Raw genomic sequence first — 18,286 nt, 5'->3', positions numbered from 1 at the left:
TAGAGATAAGCAACACATACATGAAGCATAAGGTAGTACATTGCATTCAATGGGGGGAATATTCGTGTCTCACTATTGACGCCTAAAGATAAGTATCAGAGACATGATGCCCAAGTGAATACATTGCATTCAATAAGATTGACGCATAGATATGCATCAAGTAGTTGACACAAGTCAATTGCATTCATGTCTGTCGGTTTTCTCTCACTCTCTCTATTCTCTAATCCCCCTCTCCCTCTCTCTTCTCTCTTTCTGTCTCCCTCCCTCCCTCCTCCTCTCTACCTCTCTTTTCCTTCCTTTGTCTCTCTCGCTCTACCTCCTTTAGAGAGAAATGGAGAGGGGGGATTAGAGAATAGATAGAGAGGGCGGGAGAGAGGAAGGGGGAGGGAACAAAAGAAGGAGGGAAAGAGATACATTTAATTGATTGATTCTATCTATTTATACAGCCCTTCTTACATTAGCTGATGTCACAAAGTGCTATACAGAAACCCAGCCTAAAACCCCAAAGAGCAAGCAATGTAGATGTAGAAGCACGGTGTCTAAGAAAAACTCACTGGAAAGGCAAGAACCTGGGAAGAAATCTAGAGAAGAACCAGGCTCTGAGAGATGGCCAGTCCTCTTCTGGCTGTGCCCGGTTAAAGGTCAGGGTTCCATAGTCGCATTTAGAAAAGCAGAAACTGGATCAGCAGCATGACCAGCTGGACTGGACAGCGAGGAGTCGTCAGGCATGGTCCTAGGGCTGGCATCAAGCATGGTCCTAGGGCTGGCATCAAGCATGGTCCTAGGGCTGGCATCAAGCATGGTCCTAGGGCTCAGGTCCTCCAGGAGGGGAAAGAGAGAAAGCGAAAAAGATATGGGAGGACTAGAGGGAGCATACTTAAGATCACACAGGACACCAGATAAGACAGACTGACCCAAGCCCCACCAGCACATAGACTATTGCAGCATAGATACTGGAGACTGAGACGGGGTGGTGACGACACTGTGACGACACTGTGGCCCCGTCCAACGATACCCCCGGACAGGGCCAACCAGGCAGGGTATATATAACCCCACCCACTTTGCCAAAGCACACCACCAGAGGCATATCAAAAGACCACCAACTTACTACCCTGAGAAAAGGTGGAGTATAGCCCACAAAGATCTCCCCTACCGCAAGAGCCCAAGGGGGCGCAAAACCGGAGAGGAAGATCACGTCGGTGACTCAACTCACTCAAGTTGAGTATTGCAGGAAAAAAGCCTGGCAGGATGTGATGCACCCCTCTTAAGGATGACATGGGAGAGCACTAGCAAGCCATTTACTCAGCCCCCGTAATACAGGGAGAGTGAGGGAAGGGGAGAGAAAGGGGGTGAGGGTGAAGGAAGGAGGGGGAGAGAGATGGAAAGAAAGGGAGAGCGGGGGATAGGAGGGACACAGAGAGAGAGTGAGTCGGGAAATAGGGAAAGGGTAAAAGGGGAGAGGGTAAAAGGGGAGAGGGTAAAATAATTAACAGAAGAGGGACGGAGGGAGGGAGGGAGGGAAGTGGGAGTCAGAAATAAGAGAAGGAGGAGGGATAAAGAAGAGGTAGAGAGAGAGACAGAAGGAGGCACAGAGAGAGAGAGAATGAGGGACGGAGAGAGAGAAGAGAGAGGGAGATGGAGAGTGGGAGTTAGAAAATAGATAGATAGAGAGATGGAGAGACAGGAGGGAGAAAGAGAGAGAGGAGGGAGAGAGAGGGGAGAGGGTGAAAGGGATGGAAGAAGGGGGAGGAAGAGAGAAGAAGAGGTGAGATAAAGAAGAGGTAGAGAGAGAGACAAAGGGAGGCAAAGAGAGGGAAAGAGAGAAGAGAGAGATAGAGGGAAAGAGAGAGAGAGAGAGAGAGGGATAGGCATTATTAGAGAATCAGGAGAGAGAGGGGGAGAGAGAAGTAGAGAGTGAGTTAGAAGAGAGCGACAGGAAGGGGAAGAGGGAGGTGGGAGAGGGTGGAGGGGGTGAAAGAAGGCAGAGGGAGGGAGAGAGAAGAGAAGGAGGTGGGATAAAGAAGAGGTAGAGAGAGAGAGACAGAGAGAGAGGGGCAGGGATGGAGAGATGAAGAGAGGGATATGGGGATTACAGAATAGCGAGAGAGAGAGAGAGAGAGAGAACTGACAGACATGAATGCAATTGACTTGTGTCAACTACTCGATCCATATCTATGCATCAATCTCATTGAACGCAATGTATTCACTTACGCGTCATGCGTGTGAAGCTCATCTCTAGGCATCAATATTGTGGCACTAATCTTCCCCCCATTGAATGCAATGTATTAATTTAAGCATCATGTCTGTGAAGCTTATCTCTAGGCATCAATATTGTGACACTAATCTCTCCCCCATTGAATGCAATGCATTCACATACAGTGCATTCCGAAAGTATTCAGTCCCCTTGACTTTTTCCACATTTTGTTACATTACAGTATTATTCTAAAGTTGATTGAATATTTTTTTTCCTTAATCAATCTACACACAATACCCCATAATGACAAAGCAAAAACAGGTTTTTAGAAATGTTTGCAAATGTATTAAAAATAAAAAATGGAAATATCACATTTACATATCTATTTGAAGAAGGAGAGTGATGGAGTGCTGCATCAGATGACCTGGCCTCCAAAATCACCCGACCTCAACCCAATTGAGCCAACAAGTGCTCAGCATATGTGGGAACTCCTTCAAGATTGTTGGAAAAGCATTCCAGGTGAAGCTGGTTGAGAGAATGCCAAGAGTGTGCAAAGCTGTCATCAAGGCAAAGTGTGGCTACTTTGAAGAATCTCAAATATAAAATATATTTTGATTTGTTTAACACTTTTTTGGTTACTACATGATTCCATGTGTTATTTCATAGTTTTGATGTCTTCACTTTTGTTCTACAATCTAGAAAATAGTGAACATAAAGATAAAGCCCTGGAATGAATCGGTGTGTCCAAACTTTTGACTGGTACTGTGACTGGTAAGTCTTCAGACCCTTTACTCAGTACTTTGTTGAAGCACCTTTGGCAGTGATTACAGCCTCGAGTCTTCTTGGGTATGACGCTACAAGCTTGGCACACCTGTATTTGGGAATTTCTCCCATTCCTCTCTGCAGATCCTCTCAAGCTCTGTCAGGTTGGATGGGGAGCGTTGCTGCACAGCTATTTTCAGATCTCTCCAGAGATGTTTGATCGGGTTCAAGTCCGGGTTCTGGCTGGGTCACTCAAGGACAATCAGAGACTTGTCCCGAAGCCACTCCTGCAATATCTTGGCTGTGTGCTTAGGGTCGTTGTCCTGTTGGAAGGTGAACATTTGTCCCAGTCTGAGGTCCTGAGTGCTCTGGAGAAGGTTTTCATCAAGCATCTCTCTGTACTTTTCTCCATTCATCTTTCCCACGATCCTGACTAGTCTCCCAGTCCCTGCTGCTGAAAAACATCCCCACAGCATGGTGCTGCTACCACCATGCTTCACCGTAGGGATGGTGCCAGGTTTCCTCCAGACGTGATGTGAAGCTTGGCATTCAGGCCAAAGAGTTCAATCTTGGTTTCATCAGACCAGCGAATCTTGTTTCTCATGGCAAACTCCAGGTGGGTGGTCATGTGTCTTTTATTGAGGAGTGGCTTCCATCTGGCCACTCTACCATAAAGGCCTGATAGATGGAGTGCTGCAGAGATGGTTGTCCTTCTGGGAGGTTCTACCATCTCCACAGAGGAACTCTAGAGCTCTGTCACAGTGACCATCGAGCTGTGTTAGAGTGAATATCGGGTTCTCCCTGACCAAGGCCCTTCTCCCCCGATTGCTAAGTTTGGCCGGACGGCCAAATCTAGGAAGAGTCTTGGTGGTTCCAAACTTCTTAATTTAAGAATGATGGAGGTTACTGTGTTCTTGGGGACCTTCAATGATGTAGACATTTTTGGTACCCTTCTCCAGATCTGTGCCTCGACAAAATCCTGGCTCAGAGCTCTACGAACAATTCCTCATGGCTTGGTTTTTGCTCTGACGCACTGTCAATTGTGGGACCTAGTATAGACAGGTGTATGCCTTTCCAGATCATGTCCAATCAATTGAATTTACCACAGGCAGACTCCTATCAATTTGTAGAAACATCTCAAGGATGATCAATGGAAACAGGATGCACCTGAGCTCAATTTCGAGTCTCATAGTAAAGGGTAGGGAATACTTATGTAAATAAGGCATTTCTGTTTTTTATTTGTAATAAATTTGCAAAAAAAAATAAAAAATATTTTTGCTTTGTCATTCGGGGGTATTGTGTGTAGATTGCTGAGGAAAAAATTATATTTAATCAATTTTAGAATAAGGCTGTAACGTAACAAAATGTGGAAAAAGTCAAGGGGTCTGAATACTTTCCGAAGGCACTGTAGGCATCATGTGTCTAGAAGTGTATATTTTAGTAAAAACGACCAGATTGATGCTTTTCAATTATATACTGTAATGTTGTATTCAATTCTATCTTCTAATTTCATATCTGATTAAAATATTATAATTCTGGCTAGGCTAGAAGCTAAAATAAACCTTTAATTTATACATAGGACCAATTTATAATGATCTGTTTCAAGTATTTTCTTTGCTTCCTTGTTATTTTTTCAGATCACAGGGTAGCCAAGTCCCTCAGTCCTTCTCACAGGTTGTCATTCTGGGAGCCACCATAACGGGCTGGCCAATCATAGATCCAGCTCAAGCCTTTTAATTTATCACATTGATTATGTGCTGTCATTACATCCACTTGGCTTTGCTGGTAAGCCACCCCACATCTTATTCCAGATCTAGATAAACATTACTTAGGTGCCATTATAGCTTTAATGTAGTCAACGATATACAGTAGGCTTTGTTTTTTTTCTTTCTAAACTGAACATCGTCTAAACTGTGTGGCTGTGTGAGAGCTAAATCTTACATCTCGCTCATCCCAATATCTGCATTGCTGCTCATGGCAGAATTATACAACTGCATAATTGTATGATTGAACCTCAAAATGTGGAGGCCGAAACTGGGTTAACCGCGTAAACAAAACCGCGGATGAACAAAAATACATCGTTACTGAAAGATTAAACGGGATGGAAGACTTCAGTTGCAATTCAAATCAAAATTTCCCAGAAAGCTGTGGAACAAGCGGAATGGAAGAATTCCTGGAAAAGGTAATACCACAACTATTTGGACAGGAGAACTTCACACAGGGTCCCACAATCCAACAAGCACGTTGAACGGTTGGCCCGAGAGGGGACATGAGCAGCAAACCAAGGGGCATCATCACAAAGTTCCTTAACTATAGGGACAAAGATGGAGTTCTACAACTGGTCATCCAAGCCAAAAAGTCAGGAGTCCGACCTTTGATGTATGAGGGCCATCGGACCTACATCAATGCCAACATGAGCAGAGACCTCTACATGAAACATAGCTACAGACTGTACACCAGATAATGTGATATAAACCAAGATATTTGGTATCCATTACTGGGCACTACAGGTTTACCTATACAAAACGTTGCCATAGATTATTCAACTAACCTGGTATTGGCAATACTATCTTTGTTCTTGATTCTGCCAAATGTATCTTCTAAAATGTACGTGTCCAGTTGAGGGGGTTTCGTTTGATGTTGCTCCATGAAGTAATCTAACATTGTGTATGCAGCCATCTCTTCTATTTCATGACATGCGGCACTTTGGGGTGGACCCACCTGTCTCAATCAATGAGAGAAGATTTTAAATAGACAAGATGGCGGCGTACACATTGTTGGATTACTTCATGGAGCAAAACATTTATTTTAATATTAGAGCATTTTCTAAATTCAAACGAACCACCTGCAACTGGACCCAGACATTTTAAAAGATACATGTTTGGCCGAATCGAGAACGAAGATAGTATCGCCAATTCCAGGTTAGTTGAAAAATCTATGGCAACGTTTTGTGTAGGCAAATCTGGTAAGTCCAGTAATCGATAACAAAAATCTTTGGTTATATCATATTATTTGGTGTACAATCTGTAACTACATGAAACGCAGAGAATTCGACCCCCATAAAGAAAAAGCTATGTGAAAAACGAATCCCGTTCTCTCTGGTGTACCCTGCATAGCTACAGGTTAAATGGAAGGAAAGCGACATCACTCTAAAATCAGCAAAAGAAGCTACTCGATTCCTGTATAACCAGGAAAAGGAGAACGGTGGAAATGGCAATGAAAAAAATTCTATAGATTACGGGACAGCTTCTCAACAAATGTGGTACGACAGATAGGGCAATGGAACTGTTAAGGCTGCTGAAATTAGGTGAACGATGGAATGCTGCACCACATCAAAGACACAGAAGAGAAAAGGTACTGTATGTGTTGTTAATACCTTCACTCACATGCCTATTGAAAAGACAATCACAGCACCACAGCATGAATGAACACTTAAATAACTATTGGCTATGCAGCCTAAATGACAACCCATGAATTGGTAGACTATAGATATGATCTGTTTAGGTAACAAACTGACAAGTGAACAAGACAACATCCTGATTGCTTTGCTCCATACAATTATTTTTGAATGCTCCCCAGCCGTTAGGCTACAAAGGCCTGAGTGGGATGGAAGAATTTTAATGGCCAATATGTGAAGAGAAAAAATGTCATACAGACTAAGATGCTGAAATTGTAAGCATGCACTGCATACTCTCTCTCTCTCTCTCTCTCTCTCTCTCTCTCTCTCTCTCTCTCTCTCTCTCTCTCTCTCTCTCTCTCTCTCTCTCTCTCTCTCTCTCATAACAGAGAAATGTATTTATGAATTGAAAAATCTGTGTTATCAATGTGGGCAATATGATATCTTCACGTGTCGACTATCCTTTTCTTTTTATTCTACCATATAAAATACAGTGAATAATGTTAATGATTTTGGTTAAATTAATGTCAAAGAAACATGAGCAACTGCCGAGTTCATAAAAGAGCAAGCGGGTTATGTGCGCAAAGCGTAAAATTTGCACCTTTCAGGCATTCTTTCCAGGTCTTTGTTGGACAATTATATTGAAACGAATTAGTTAACACTCTAACCGCTATACCTCAAGGGACCCCCTTCAAGCTAATGAGCAGTCATTCTGACTGCAACGTTCTAACAGTGTAATTAATGCATTTCATGTATGCTATCGAAAAAATAATAATTTTGGTTGTGTTCATGAAGGTCTTAAGTAACATTAGAATACATTTTATTTTCTTCTTCAAATAACACAATAGCGTTGTCATTACTTTATGTTAATATAGGCTATATGTAAAAACAAAAAGCCACTAAAATCACCAACATTTAACTGTTCAATACATTTTATTAGTGGAGTGCCTTTGTTACAACTATGAAATAGAAAGCATATGTGTCGGAAAGCGGTAGCAGCTTATTTTTATAACGACCCCCCCCCCCCCCCCCCCCCCACACACACACACACACACACACACACACACACACACACACACACACACACACACACACACACACACACACACACACACACACACACACACACACACACACACAAATACCCCAACCACCAAGATGCATGGTCAGCAAGACTTGATGAAAACATCAGCAGCCTAAACATCATTAGAAGCACCAAGTGTGCTTGATAAATAGTGAAAATCACCACAAAAGCAATGCTGCCATTATAATGAATAGAAGTGTCAATGTGACAGCAGTCAAAAATAGTCAATTATTGTCAGCTCGTGCTCACATGGTGTGCGTCTTGATGCAATGGCATCAGTTATAGAGCATGTCCATGTCACATAAACATCGAAAGTTGGTGAGTGCGTTGCTAATGTAGTTTTTTGCTTGAGATGTAGGGTCTGCTCTCTCTGTGATGACATTTTGTGCTGATAATCGGCCTGTAGTATTGTCACCGGCTTGTCGTCCCTTCCTCTCTCCATTGTAAATTAAGCACACTTTCCCTGTATACTCCAAGTAGGCCAGAGTAGACTGATAAGACTGCTTGGATTTAGTGGACTGATATAGGGTACACTATTTTTAGATTATAATTAGAATAGCGAGATCAATAGAATAGAATGGCCCACCATGTTCTTCATTCACAATTAGTGATTACATAATTATGCATCGTTCTCTCCCCTTCGCTCATCAACTCACCCATTCTCCACCTTTCTCCCCGTGATACTTTACTTAATTTATTTAATCTGTTGTCATAAACTCAGCAAAAAAAGAAATGTCCTATCACTGTCAACTGCGTTTATTTTCAGCAAACTTAACATGTGTAAATATTTGTAAGACTATAACACGATTCAACAACTGAGACAAACTGAACAAGTTCCACAGACATGTGACTAACAGAAATGGAATAATGTGTCCCTGAACAAAAGGCGGGTCAAAATCAAAAGTAACGGTCAGTATCTGGTGTGACCACCAGCTGCATTAAGTACTGCAGTGCATCTCCTCCTCATGGACTGCACCAGATTTGCCAGTTCTTTCTGTGAGATGTTACCCCGCTCTTCCACCAAGGCACCTGCAAGTTCCCGGACATTTCTGGGGGGAATGGCCCTAGCCCTCACCCTCCGATCCAACAGGTCCCAGACGTGCTCAAAGGGATTGTGATCCGGGCTCTTCGCTGGCCATGGCAGAACACTGACATTCCTGTCTTGCAGGAAATCACGCACAGAACGAGCAGTATGGCTGATGGCATTGTCATGCTGGAGGGTCATGTCAGGATAAGCCTGCAGGAAGGGTACCACATGACGGAGGAGGATGTCTTCGCTGTAATGCACAGCGTTGACATTGCCTGCAGTTACAACAAGCTCAGTCCGATGATGCTGTGACACACCGCCCCAGAGCATGGCGGACCCTCCACCTCCAAATCAATCCCGCTCCAGAGTACAGGCCTCGGCGTAATGCTCATTCCTTCGACGATAAACGCAAATCCGACCATCACCCCTGGTGAGACAAAACCGCGACTCATCAGTGAAGAGCACTTTTTGCCAGTCCTGTCTGGTACAGCGACGGTGGGTTTGTGCCCATAGGCGACGTTGTTGCCGGTGATGTCTGGTGAGGACCTGCCTTACAACAGGCCCACAATCCCTCAGTCCAGCCTCTCTCAGCCTATTGCGGACAGTCTGAGCACTGATGGAGGGATTGTGCGTTCCTGGTGTAACTCGGGCAGTTGTTGTTTCCATCCTGTACCTGTCCCGCAGGTGTGATTGGATGTACCGATCCTGTGCAAGTGTTGTTACACGTGGTCTGCCACTGCGAGGACAATCAGCTGTCCGTCCTGTCTCCCTGTCTTAGGTGTCTCACAGTAGGGACATGCCTCCTTGCAGTCAGTCCTCATGCACAGTCCTCATGCCTCCTTTCAGCATGCCTAAGGCACGTTCACGCAGATGAGCAGGGACCCTGGGCATCTTTCTTTTGGTGTTTTTCAGAGTCAGTAGAAAGGCCTCTTTAGTGTCCTAAGTTTTTATAACTGTGACCTTAATTGACCATGGAAGAAGCCACTGCTGTACAAAAAAAACCTTGCTGCACGTCTGAAGTTTGCAAAAGTGCACCTGGATGTTCCACAGCGCTACTGGCAAAATATTCTGTGGACAGATGACACTACAGTTTTGTTAGGAAGGAACACACAACACTGTATGTGGAGAGAAAAAGGCACAGCACAGCACACCAACATCAACCTCACCCCAACTGTAAAGTATGGTGGAGGGAGCATCATGGTTTGGAGCTGCTTTGCTGCCTCAGGGTCTAGACCGCTTGCTATCATCAACAAAAAAATTATTTCCCAAATTTATCAAGACATTTTGCAGGAGAATGTTAGGCTATTTGTCCGCCAATTGAAGCTCAACAGAAGTTGGGTGATGCAACAAGACAATGACCCAAAACACAGAAGTAAATCAACAACAGAATGGCTTCAACGGAAGAAAATACGCCTTCTAGAGTGGCCCAGTCAGAGTCCTCACCTTAGCCCGGTTAAGATGCTGTGGCATGACCTCAAGAGAGCAGTTCACACCAGACATCCCAAGAATAATGCTGAACTGAAACGTTTTTGTAAAGAGGAATGGTCCAAAATTCCTCCTGACCATTGTCCAGGTCTGATCCGCAACTACAGAAAACGTTTGGTTGAGGTTATTTCTGCAAAAGGAGGGTCAACCAGTTATTAAATCCAAGGGTTCACATACTTCTTTCACCCTTCACTGTGAATGTTTCCACGATGTGTTCAATAAATTCATGAAAACGTATAATTGTTTGTGTGTTATTAGTTTAAGCAGACTGTGTTTGTCTATTGTTGTGACCTAGATGAAAATCAGATCAAATTTTATGACCAATTTATGCAGAAATCCAGGTATTTCCAGAGTTCACATAATTTTTCTTGCCACTATATGCATTTTTTTCATCACAGATACTGTACCTTAAAAAAAAAAGTAGGGCCGTGGATCAGAAAACCAGTCAGTATCTGGTGTGACCACCATTTGCCTCATGCAGCGCGACACATCTCCTTCGCATAGAGTTGATCAGGTTGTTGATTGTGGCCTGTGGAATGTTGTCCCACTATTCTTCAATTGTGAAGAAAAAAACATATTTCAGACTGGCCAATATAAAGAAAAGATTAAGATTGGGCAAAAGAACACAGATACTGGAAAGAGATGGCTTTTTCCTTGCAACTCTGCCTAGAAGGCCAGCATCCCGGAGTCACCTCTTCAAGGTTAACTTTGAGACTGGTGTTTTGCGGGTACTATTTAATGATGCTGCCAGTTGAGGACTTGTGAGGCATCAGTTTCTCAAACTAGACACTCTAATGGACTTGTCCTTTAGCTCAGTTGTGCACCGGGGCCTCCTACTCCTCTTTCTATTCTGGTTCGAGACAGTTTGTGCTGTTCTGTGAAGGGAGTAGTACACAGCGTTGTACGAGATCTTTAGTTTCTTGGCAATTTCTCACATGGAATAGCTTTCCTTTCTCAGAACAAGAATAGACTGACGAGTTTCAGAAGAAAGTCCTTTGTTTCTGGCCATTTTGAGTCTAATCGAACCCACAGATGCTGATGCTCCAGATACTCAACTAGTCTAAAGAAGGCCAGTTTTATTGCTTCTTTAATCAGAACAACAGTTTTCAGCTGTGCTAACGTAAAGGGTTTTCTAATGATCAATTAGCCTTATAAAATAATAAACTTGGATTAGCTAACACAACGTGCCATTGGAACACAGGAGTGATGGTTGCTGATAATGGGCCTCTGTACGCCTATGTAGATATTCCGTAAAAAATCTGCCGTTTCCAGCTACAATAGTCATTTACAACATTAACAATGTGTACACTGTATTTCTGATCAATTTGATGTTATTTCAATGGACAAAAAATTTGCTATTCTTTCAAAAACAAGGACATTTCTAAGTGACCCCAATCTTTTGAATGGTAGTGAATATGTATTGACATTGTATGAATTTGAAATGTCTGATTATATGCCATGGAAAAACAATTGTTCTGCGCTGTGACAAAGTTCTTACAAACAATGAGTGTGACTCAGGTGTTAAGAGGGTCAATATTCATTTTTAATTTACAAAGGGCAAATAATCAATCAGTCTACTCCAGCATAACAGTCATGCTACAGACAAACAGATAACTCCCAAATGATGGGACTCAATAATGTTCTATAACATTGAACCAATGAAAACAAGCAAGTTTGAGCAAGGGAATGGTTAAGCAAGCATCGAAGCCCTGAGCCCAAGGTGGAGGATTGGCTTCATATCCACAGTGAATAGGATTCAGGAACAGTTAATGGATGTTGACTAGTCCAACAGTCAACGGATGTTCTCGTGTTGGGAGACAAGTGCTGCATCCCAAATTGCATTCTACTCCCTGTATAGTGCACTACTTTTGACCACAGTCCTATGGACTCTGGTCAAATGTAGTGCACTATAAAGGGAATAGGGTACCATTTGGGGACGCAACCAAAGAAAATACTCTCAGCCCCTCTACTGTGTATCCCTCCTTTATGCAGAAACGGCCCTGTGAAATGTTAAGGTTAATTTAGAGATAATTTGATTTGCTCATTTAGTTCAGGACGACACGTACAGTATCCAATACCTAAACTGTTAGGTAAGGACATACCTCCCTAGCTCACTGGTTATTCACATGGATTTTGTCATTTTAAGTGATTTATACCTAACTATGTTTGGTTTCTTGCAGATACAATGTGGACTCCAGAAGTTCAAATATTTCTAAATTTGTAAGTGTCTCCCCACACAGTGTAAGACATGCTGTTAATGTTGTGTTGTTAATTATGCCATCGTGACTCAATACTGACAGTACAGATGAAGGATAATTATCAGAAGGAAGCTTGTTGTCTTTGTATGAATACAATAGTCTACAATATTATATTCTAGATTTGACCTCTGACTGTGTTCTATTGCCTTTCTGCTCAACAAAATACGGGAGCGCAGAAGGTTAGTATTGATGCAACTAGTAAATACATTTACAGCTGTAATGTCAGTCATTATGGCATGTTATGTATCGTCTCCTTATTTGCATTTAGAGACAGCCATTCATGATGTGAGATTGTTGTGTTTTTCTGTACTTCTGCTGTCACTTGTCCAATATCTGTGTTTTGTTTTGTTGCTCCAATCAACCATAGTGTCAACCATAGTATCATTAAGCCATCCCATTATATCAAATGCTCAGCTAAAGCACTTTGAGAGACGACTTCAAAGCCAAAGCTACCGTAGGCTAGTTGCTTTTTGAAACAGCATAATGGTGTGTGTCAGAGAGCGAACTTGCAGACAGAGCTCTGTTGTTGTTCTTGTGCCGGTGTTTTTATGTGCCTTGCCATGTCTGTGCTTCTCAATGTACCCACCTGCTTCTCTGTGTGGTGTGGACAGATGTAACCCCAGCTTGAAATGTTAGCTTGGTAAAAAACAACTTTGGACAATGAGATGTATCGGGTTTATAAGATACACCTACTAGATTTGAGTATTTTAACCTTTTTGATAACACACTGTATGCCCATGTTTAATTGTTGAGGTTTCAGTGTCACAATAGTTTGCAATGTCTTCAGCCACTTTGTATATGATATGTACGTATATATTGTGTTCTACTGTATTTTAGTCAATGCCACTCCGACATTGCTCGTTCTGATATTTATATATTTCTTAATTCCATTCTTTTACTTTTAGATTTGTGTGTATTGTTGTGAATTGTTAGTTACTACTACACTGTTGGAGCTAGGAACACAAGTATTTCGTAACACTCGCAATAACATCTGCTAAATATGTGTACGTGACCAATAACATTTGATTTGATTTGTATCACTTAGCTTTCAACCTGCCATGTGGGATGTATGATAAAGCATTGTATGTAATGTACTACTGTGAACTGCCTGGCTGTCAGACGTGTCAAATGACTAACCCCAGGCTCTCTGCACCAGGACTTCCTGGGTCAGACCTTCTGCACTCTGGGGGAGATCATTGGCTCCACGGGTGGACGGCTGGAGAAGAGCCTCTCGTAAGTCTTTTATTTTATTTATTTAACTAGGCAAGTCAGTTAAAAACAAAATCTTATTTACAATGACGGCCTACCAAAAGGCAAAAGGCCTCCTGCGGGGACGAGGGCGGGGATTTAATAATAATAATAAAAATATAGGACAAAACACACATCACGACAAGAGAGACACCACAGCACTACATAAAGAGAGACCTAAGACAACAACATAGCATGGCAGCAACACATGACAACACAGAATGGTAGCAACTCAATATGACAACAACATGGTAGCAGCACTATATGGCAGAAGCCCAACATGGTAGCAGCACAAAACATGGTACAAACATTATTGGGCCCAGACAACAGCACAAAGGGCAAGAAGGTAGAGACAACAATACAATACATCGAAGCAGCCACAACTGTCAGTAAGAGTGTCCATGATTGAGTCTTGAATGAAGAGATAAAACTGTCCAGTTTGAGTGTTTTTAGCAGCTCATTCCAGTCGCTAGCTGCATCGAACTGAAAAGAGGAGCGAGGCAGGGATGTGTGTACTTAGGGTACCTTTAACAGAATGTGACTGGCATTTCGGGTATTGTATGTGTAGGATGAGGGCTGCAGTAGGTATCTCAGATATGGGGGAGTGAGGACTAAGAGGGTTTTATAAATAAGCATCAACCATGGTCTTGCGACGGGTATACAGAGATGGCCAGTTTACAGAGGAGTATAGAGTGCAGTGAGGTGTCCTTTAAGGAGCATTGGTGGCAAATCTGATGGCAGAATGGTAATGGCACCCTTACTTGCCGATCTATAAATTACGTCTCCGTAATTTAGCATGGGTAGGATGGTCATCTGAGTCAGGGTTAGTTTGGCATCTGGGGTGAAAGAGGAGCAATTACGATGGAGGGAACCAAGTCTAGATTTAACCTTAGCCTGCAGCTTTGATACGTGCTGAGAGAAAGACAGTGTACCATCTCGCCATACTCCCAAGTACTTGTATGAGGTGACTACTTCAAGCTCTAAACCCTCAGAGGTAGTAATCACACCTGTGGGGAGAGGGGCATTCTTCTTACCAAACCACATGTCCTTTGTTTTGGAGGTGTTCAGAACAAGGTTAAGAAAGCTTTGTTGTAGAGCATTTAACACAAAATCCGGGTAGGGGCCAGCTGAGTATAAGACTGTATCATCTGCATATAAATGGATGAGAGAGCTTCCTACTGCCTGAGTTATTTCTTGATGTAAATTGAGAAGAGTGTGGGACCTAGGATCGAGCCTTGGTGTACTCCCTTGGTGACAGGCAGTGGCTGAGACAGCAGATGGTCTGACTGTATACACTGCACTCGTTGAGAGAGGTAGTTAGCAAACAAGGCCAAAGACTCCTCAGAGACACCAATACTCATTAGCCGGCCCACAATAATGGAATGGTTTACCATATCAAAAGCTTTGGCTGGATGTCATGGCCCATGTGATTGGCAAATGTTGGTTTGGTCTTGAGGGAGGGACTATCTGTCTGTAGATTGGAAACGGAGCACAGCACTGTAGGTGAGCTGTAAACGTTGAGAATGTATTATGGTATAAACCCGTGGCAATATTCCATACTCTATAGCCTCAGAAAGAAACTAGTGAAAAAACAATGATTGCCAAAGCACCTCTGGTGCACGACATAGTAACATCTTGGAATCAACTTCTTGATAGGGTAATTTTGTCCAGAAATTGTAATGTGAAGCATAATTTTTTATTTCCTACCGATTTCAGAAATCGACAATAAGGTGTTGTTTGTGCAGTGTGCATGTATGTTATGAGTTCGTCAGCTGGAAAATATTGTAATTGCAGAAACGGAGATGAACTATTGAGCGCTATTTTCTCTCAGACTGAGTGTCCTTAGCTTTTTGTCTGTGTGTTCGTGTAGAGGTATGCATGTTCTTATTTTGGGGGCATAAGGAGCGACAATATTTGTAAATACCAATCATGTTTTATTCCTCAGGAACAGACTCCTAAAACAGAGGCCAGTCATTGACTTTACACATGACCATGGGAGCGAATGTTCTCGATTACCATAAAAGATCCCGTTGGACATCTTCATCCATTTCTCTATTTATACGTTTTCAGGCTTATCGTCCCCATGCAGCCAGCACTGTGTATCTCCCAGTTCAAATGACATAGCCTTGGCAGAGCAGAGCAGAGCAGAGCAGAGCAGAGCTGAGCTGAGCTGAGCTGAGCTGAGCTGAGCTGAGCTGAGAGAGAGAGAGAGAGAGAGAGATGTGTGTAGCCTTTGGAGGATGCCACTGGGTTTGGGCCTGCTGCACTTTTTCTATTGGCGAGATAAAAATGTGCTCTGCCTTCTTGGCGTTACCAGAGTGAAGCGTTACCTTCCCCTGTGCCTGTGCACACACACTTATGCACAAGCGCACATGCATGCATGCACGCAGGCACACACACACTCACCAATGGTCCTGCTCACATACTGTACCGCCACATTCTGAAAAGTAAAGCATGCAAGTTGCATCCCCCATCACAAACTAAAAGTCTTGTTCAAACAGCAATTATTTGCACGACACATCATTTTGAGAATCCTTTAGAAAAGCCTTAAAAAAAATGCTTCACCCTGAAGAAAATCCTTGCATTCAACAATAAAAACAATCGCCATTCAGCCTGTCTGGTTGGTCACTCAAAAGACCGCTATTTAAAACCGACAATGGATGAAGCTACAAAGATGCCGAGAGCATCGAAGGAAAGGGATGTGGGTTTTGTTCCAAAATGTGCCATTCTCCCTCCTTGACTCTCCGGCATTTAGAAGGCCACATTCCTGGGGGACATGTAGCAAGCTGTGACAGAGAGTGAGAGGGGGACGGGTACAGAAGAACCAACAGCAGACAGAGCCTGCCATCCCAGAGGGCATCTGTAATGACAAAGCCTGGAGACAACTCCTCTATGTGTTTAGTGTGTTTCACATGGCTGTCAAAACAAACCCAAAAACACATCCTCCCTGCAACATTTACCTGGAGTTAACTCTGCAAATAGCACTGCTGGGTGGTCTGAAAAGTCATAGACAATCGATCAATAATATAATAATACTCTTAGCAAAAAATGGTATCTTTAATTTACAGTCTGTAGAAACTATGAGAATAGAAAGGTTCAGAACTTGTGAAACATCACAGCACAGTTGAAAAATATCTGGCAAATATAAATCAAAACTGGATGGTGTTCAGTGATAGATTGGAGGGGTTGATGGGAGCTGAAAGGTGGGACTAAAAATAACAAGAAGATAACTAACGCATAATATACTGTGTCCATAAAATGTACAGTGCATTCGGAAAGTATTCAGACCCCTCGACTTATTCTGAAATTGATTAAATTAAAAAATATATCAATCTACACACAATAACCCGTAATGACAAAGCGAAAACAGGTTTTTAGAAATGTTTGCAAATGTATTAAAAATAAAAAACAGATACCTCATTTACGTAAGTATTCAGACCCTTTGCTATGAGACTCAAAATTGAGCTCAGGTGCATCCTGTTTCTATTGATCATCCTTGAGATGTTTCTACAACTTGATTGGAGTCCACCTGTGGAGAATTCTATTGATTTGACATGATGTGGAAAGGCACACACCTGGCTATATAAGTTCCCACAGTTGACAGTGTATGTCAGAGCAAAAACCAAGCCATGAGGTTAAAGGAATTGTCTGTAGAGCTCCGAGGCAGGATTGTGTCGAAGCACAGATCTGGAGAAGGGACCAAGAACCCGATGGTCACTCTGACAGGGCTCCAGAGTTCCTCTGTGGAGATGGGAGAACCATCTAGAAGGACAACTATCTCTGCAGCACTCCACCATTCAGGCCTTTACGGTAGAGTGACTAGACGGAAGCCATTCCTCAGTAAAAGGTACATGACAGCCCGCTGAAGGACTCTCATACCATGAGAAACAAAATTCTCTGCTCTGATGAAATCAAGATTGAACTCTTTGGCCTGAATGCCAAGCGTCATGTCTGGAGGAAATCAGGCACTGCTCATCACCTGGTCAATACCATCCCTACGATGAAGCATGGTGGTGGCAGCATCATGCTGTGGGGCTGTTTTCAGCGGCAGGGACTGGGAGACTAGTCAGGATCGAAGGAAAAATGAACAGAGCAAAGTACAGAGAGATCCTTGATAAAAACCTGCTCCAGAGTGCTCAGGACCTCAGACTAGGGTGAAGGTTCACCTTCCAATAGGACAACGACCCTAAGCACACGGCCAAGAAAATGCAGGTGTCGCTTCGGGACAAGTCTCTGAATGTCCGGACTTGAACCCAATCGAAAATCTCTGGAGAGACCTGAAAATAGCTGTGCAGCAATGCTCCCCATCAAACCTGACAGAGTTTGAGAGGATCTGCAGAGAATAATGTGAGAAATTTCCAAATACAGGTGTGCCAAGCTTGTAGCGTCATACCCAAGAAGACTCGAGGCTGTAATCGCTGCCAAAGGTGTCACGTCCTGACCAGTAAAAGGGGTTATTTGTTATTGTAGTTTGGTCAGGACGTGGCAGGGGTGTGTTTATTTAGTGTGTTTCGGGGTTTTTGGTTTATGTTCTATGTCTTCTATTTCTATGTGGGTTTTCTAGTTTGTCTATTTCTATGTTAGTTTTGGGAACGACCTCCAATTAGAAACAGCTGGTTATCGTTGCTTCTAATTGGAGGCCATATTTAAGTGGGTTTATTTTCTCTTGTGTTTGTGGGTGGTTGTTCCATGTATAGTCTTAGTACCTTACAGGACTGTTTTTCGTCGTTCTTTTGTTCAGTGTTCATTTCTTTAATAAATCAAGATGATTTACATCCCCGCTGCAGTTTGTTCCGATAATTACAACGCTTATGACAGAACCACCCACCAT

The 18,286-nt window shown here is 42.8% G+C and overlaps 1 protein-coding gene across 1 annotated transcript in view; it reads left to right on the top strand.

The window, feature by feature from the left end:
• Nucleotides 1–18,286, top strand: part of LOC106566979 (copine-9-like) — a 126,905-nt gene that overhangs the window by 56,119 nt on the left and 52,500 nt on the right. Inside the window, exons 5-6 of the mRNA XM_014135691.3 lie at nucleotides 12,130–12,169; nucleotides 13,364–13,440. Coding sequence (XP_013991166.1) covers nucleotides 12,130–12,169; nucleotides 13,364–13,440 — 117 coding nt within the window. The remainder of the gene's footprint in view (nucleotides 1–12,129; nucleotides 12,170–13,363; nucleotides 13,441–18,286) is intronic.

Source organism: Salmo salar, chromosome 13 (assembly GCF_965601325.2).
Source record: "Salmo salar chromosome 13, fSalSal1, whole genome shotgun sequence".
Classification (NCBI taxonomy): domain Eukaryota; kingdom Metazoa; phylum Chordata; class Actinopteri; order Salmoniformes; family Salmonidae; genus Salmo; species Salmo salar.
Note: the sequence above shows the minus strand (reverse complement) of the source record. Positions and strands in the feature narration are given on the sequence as shown.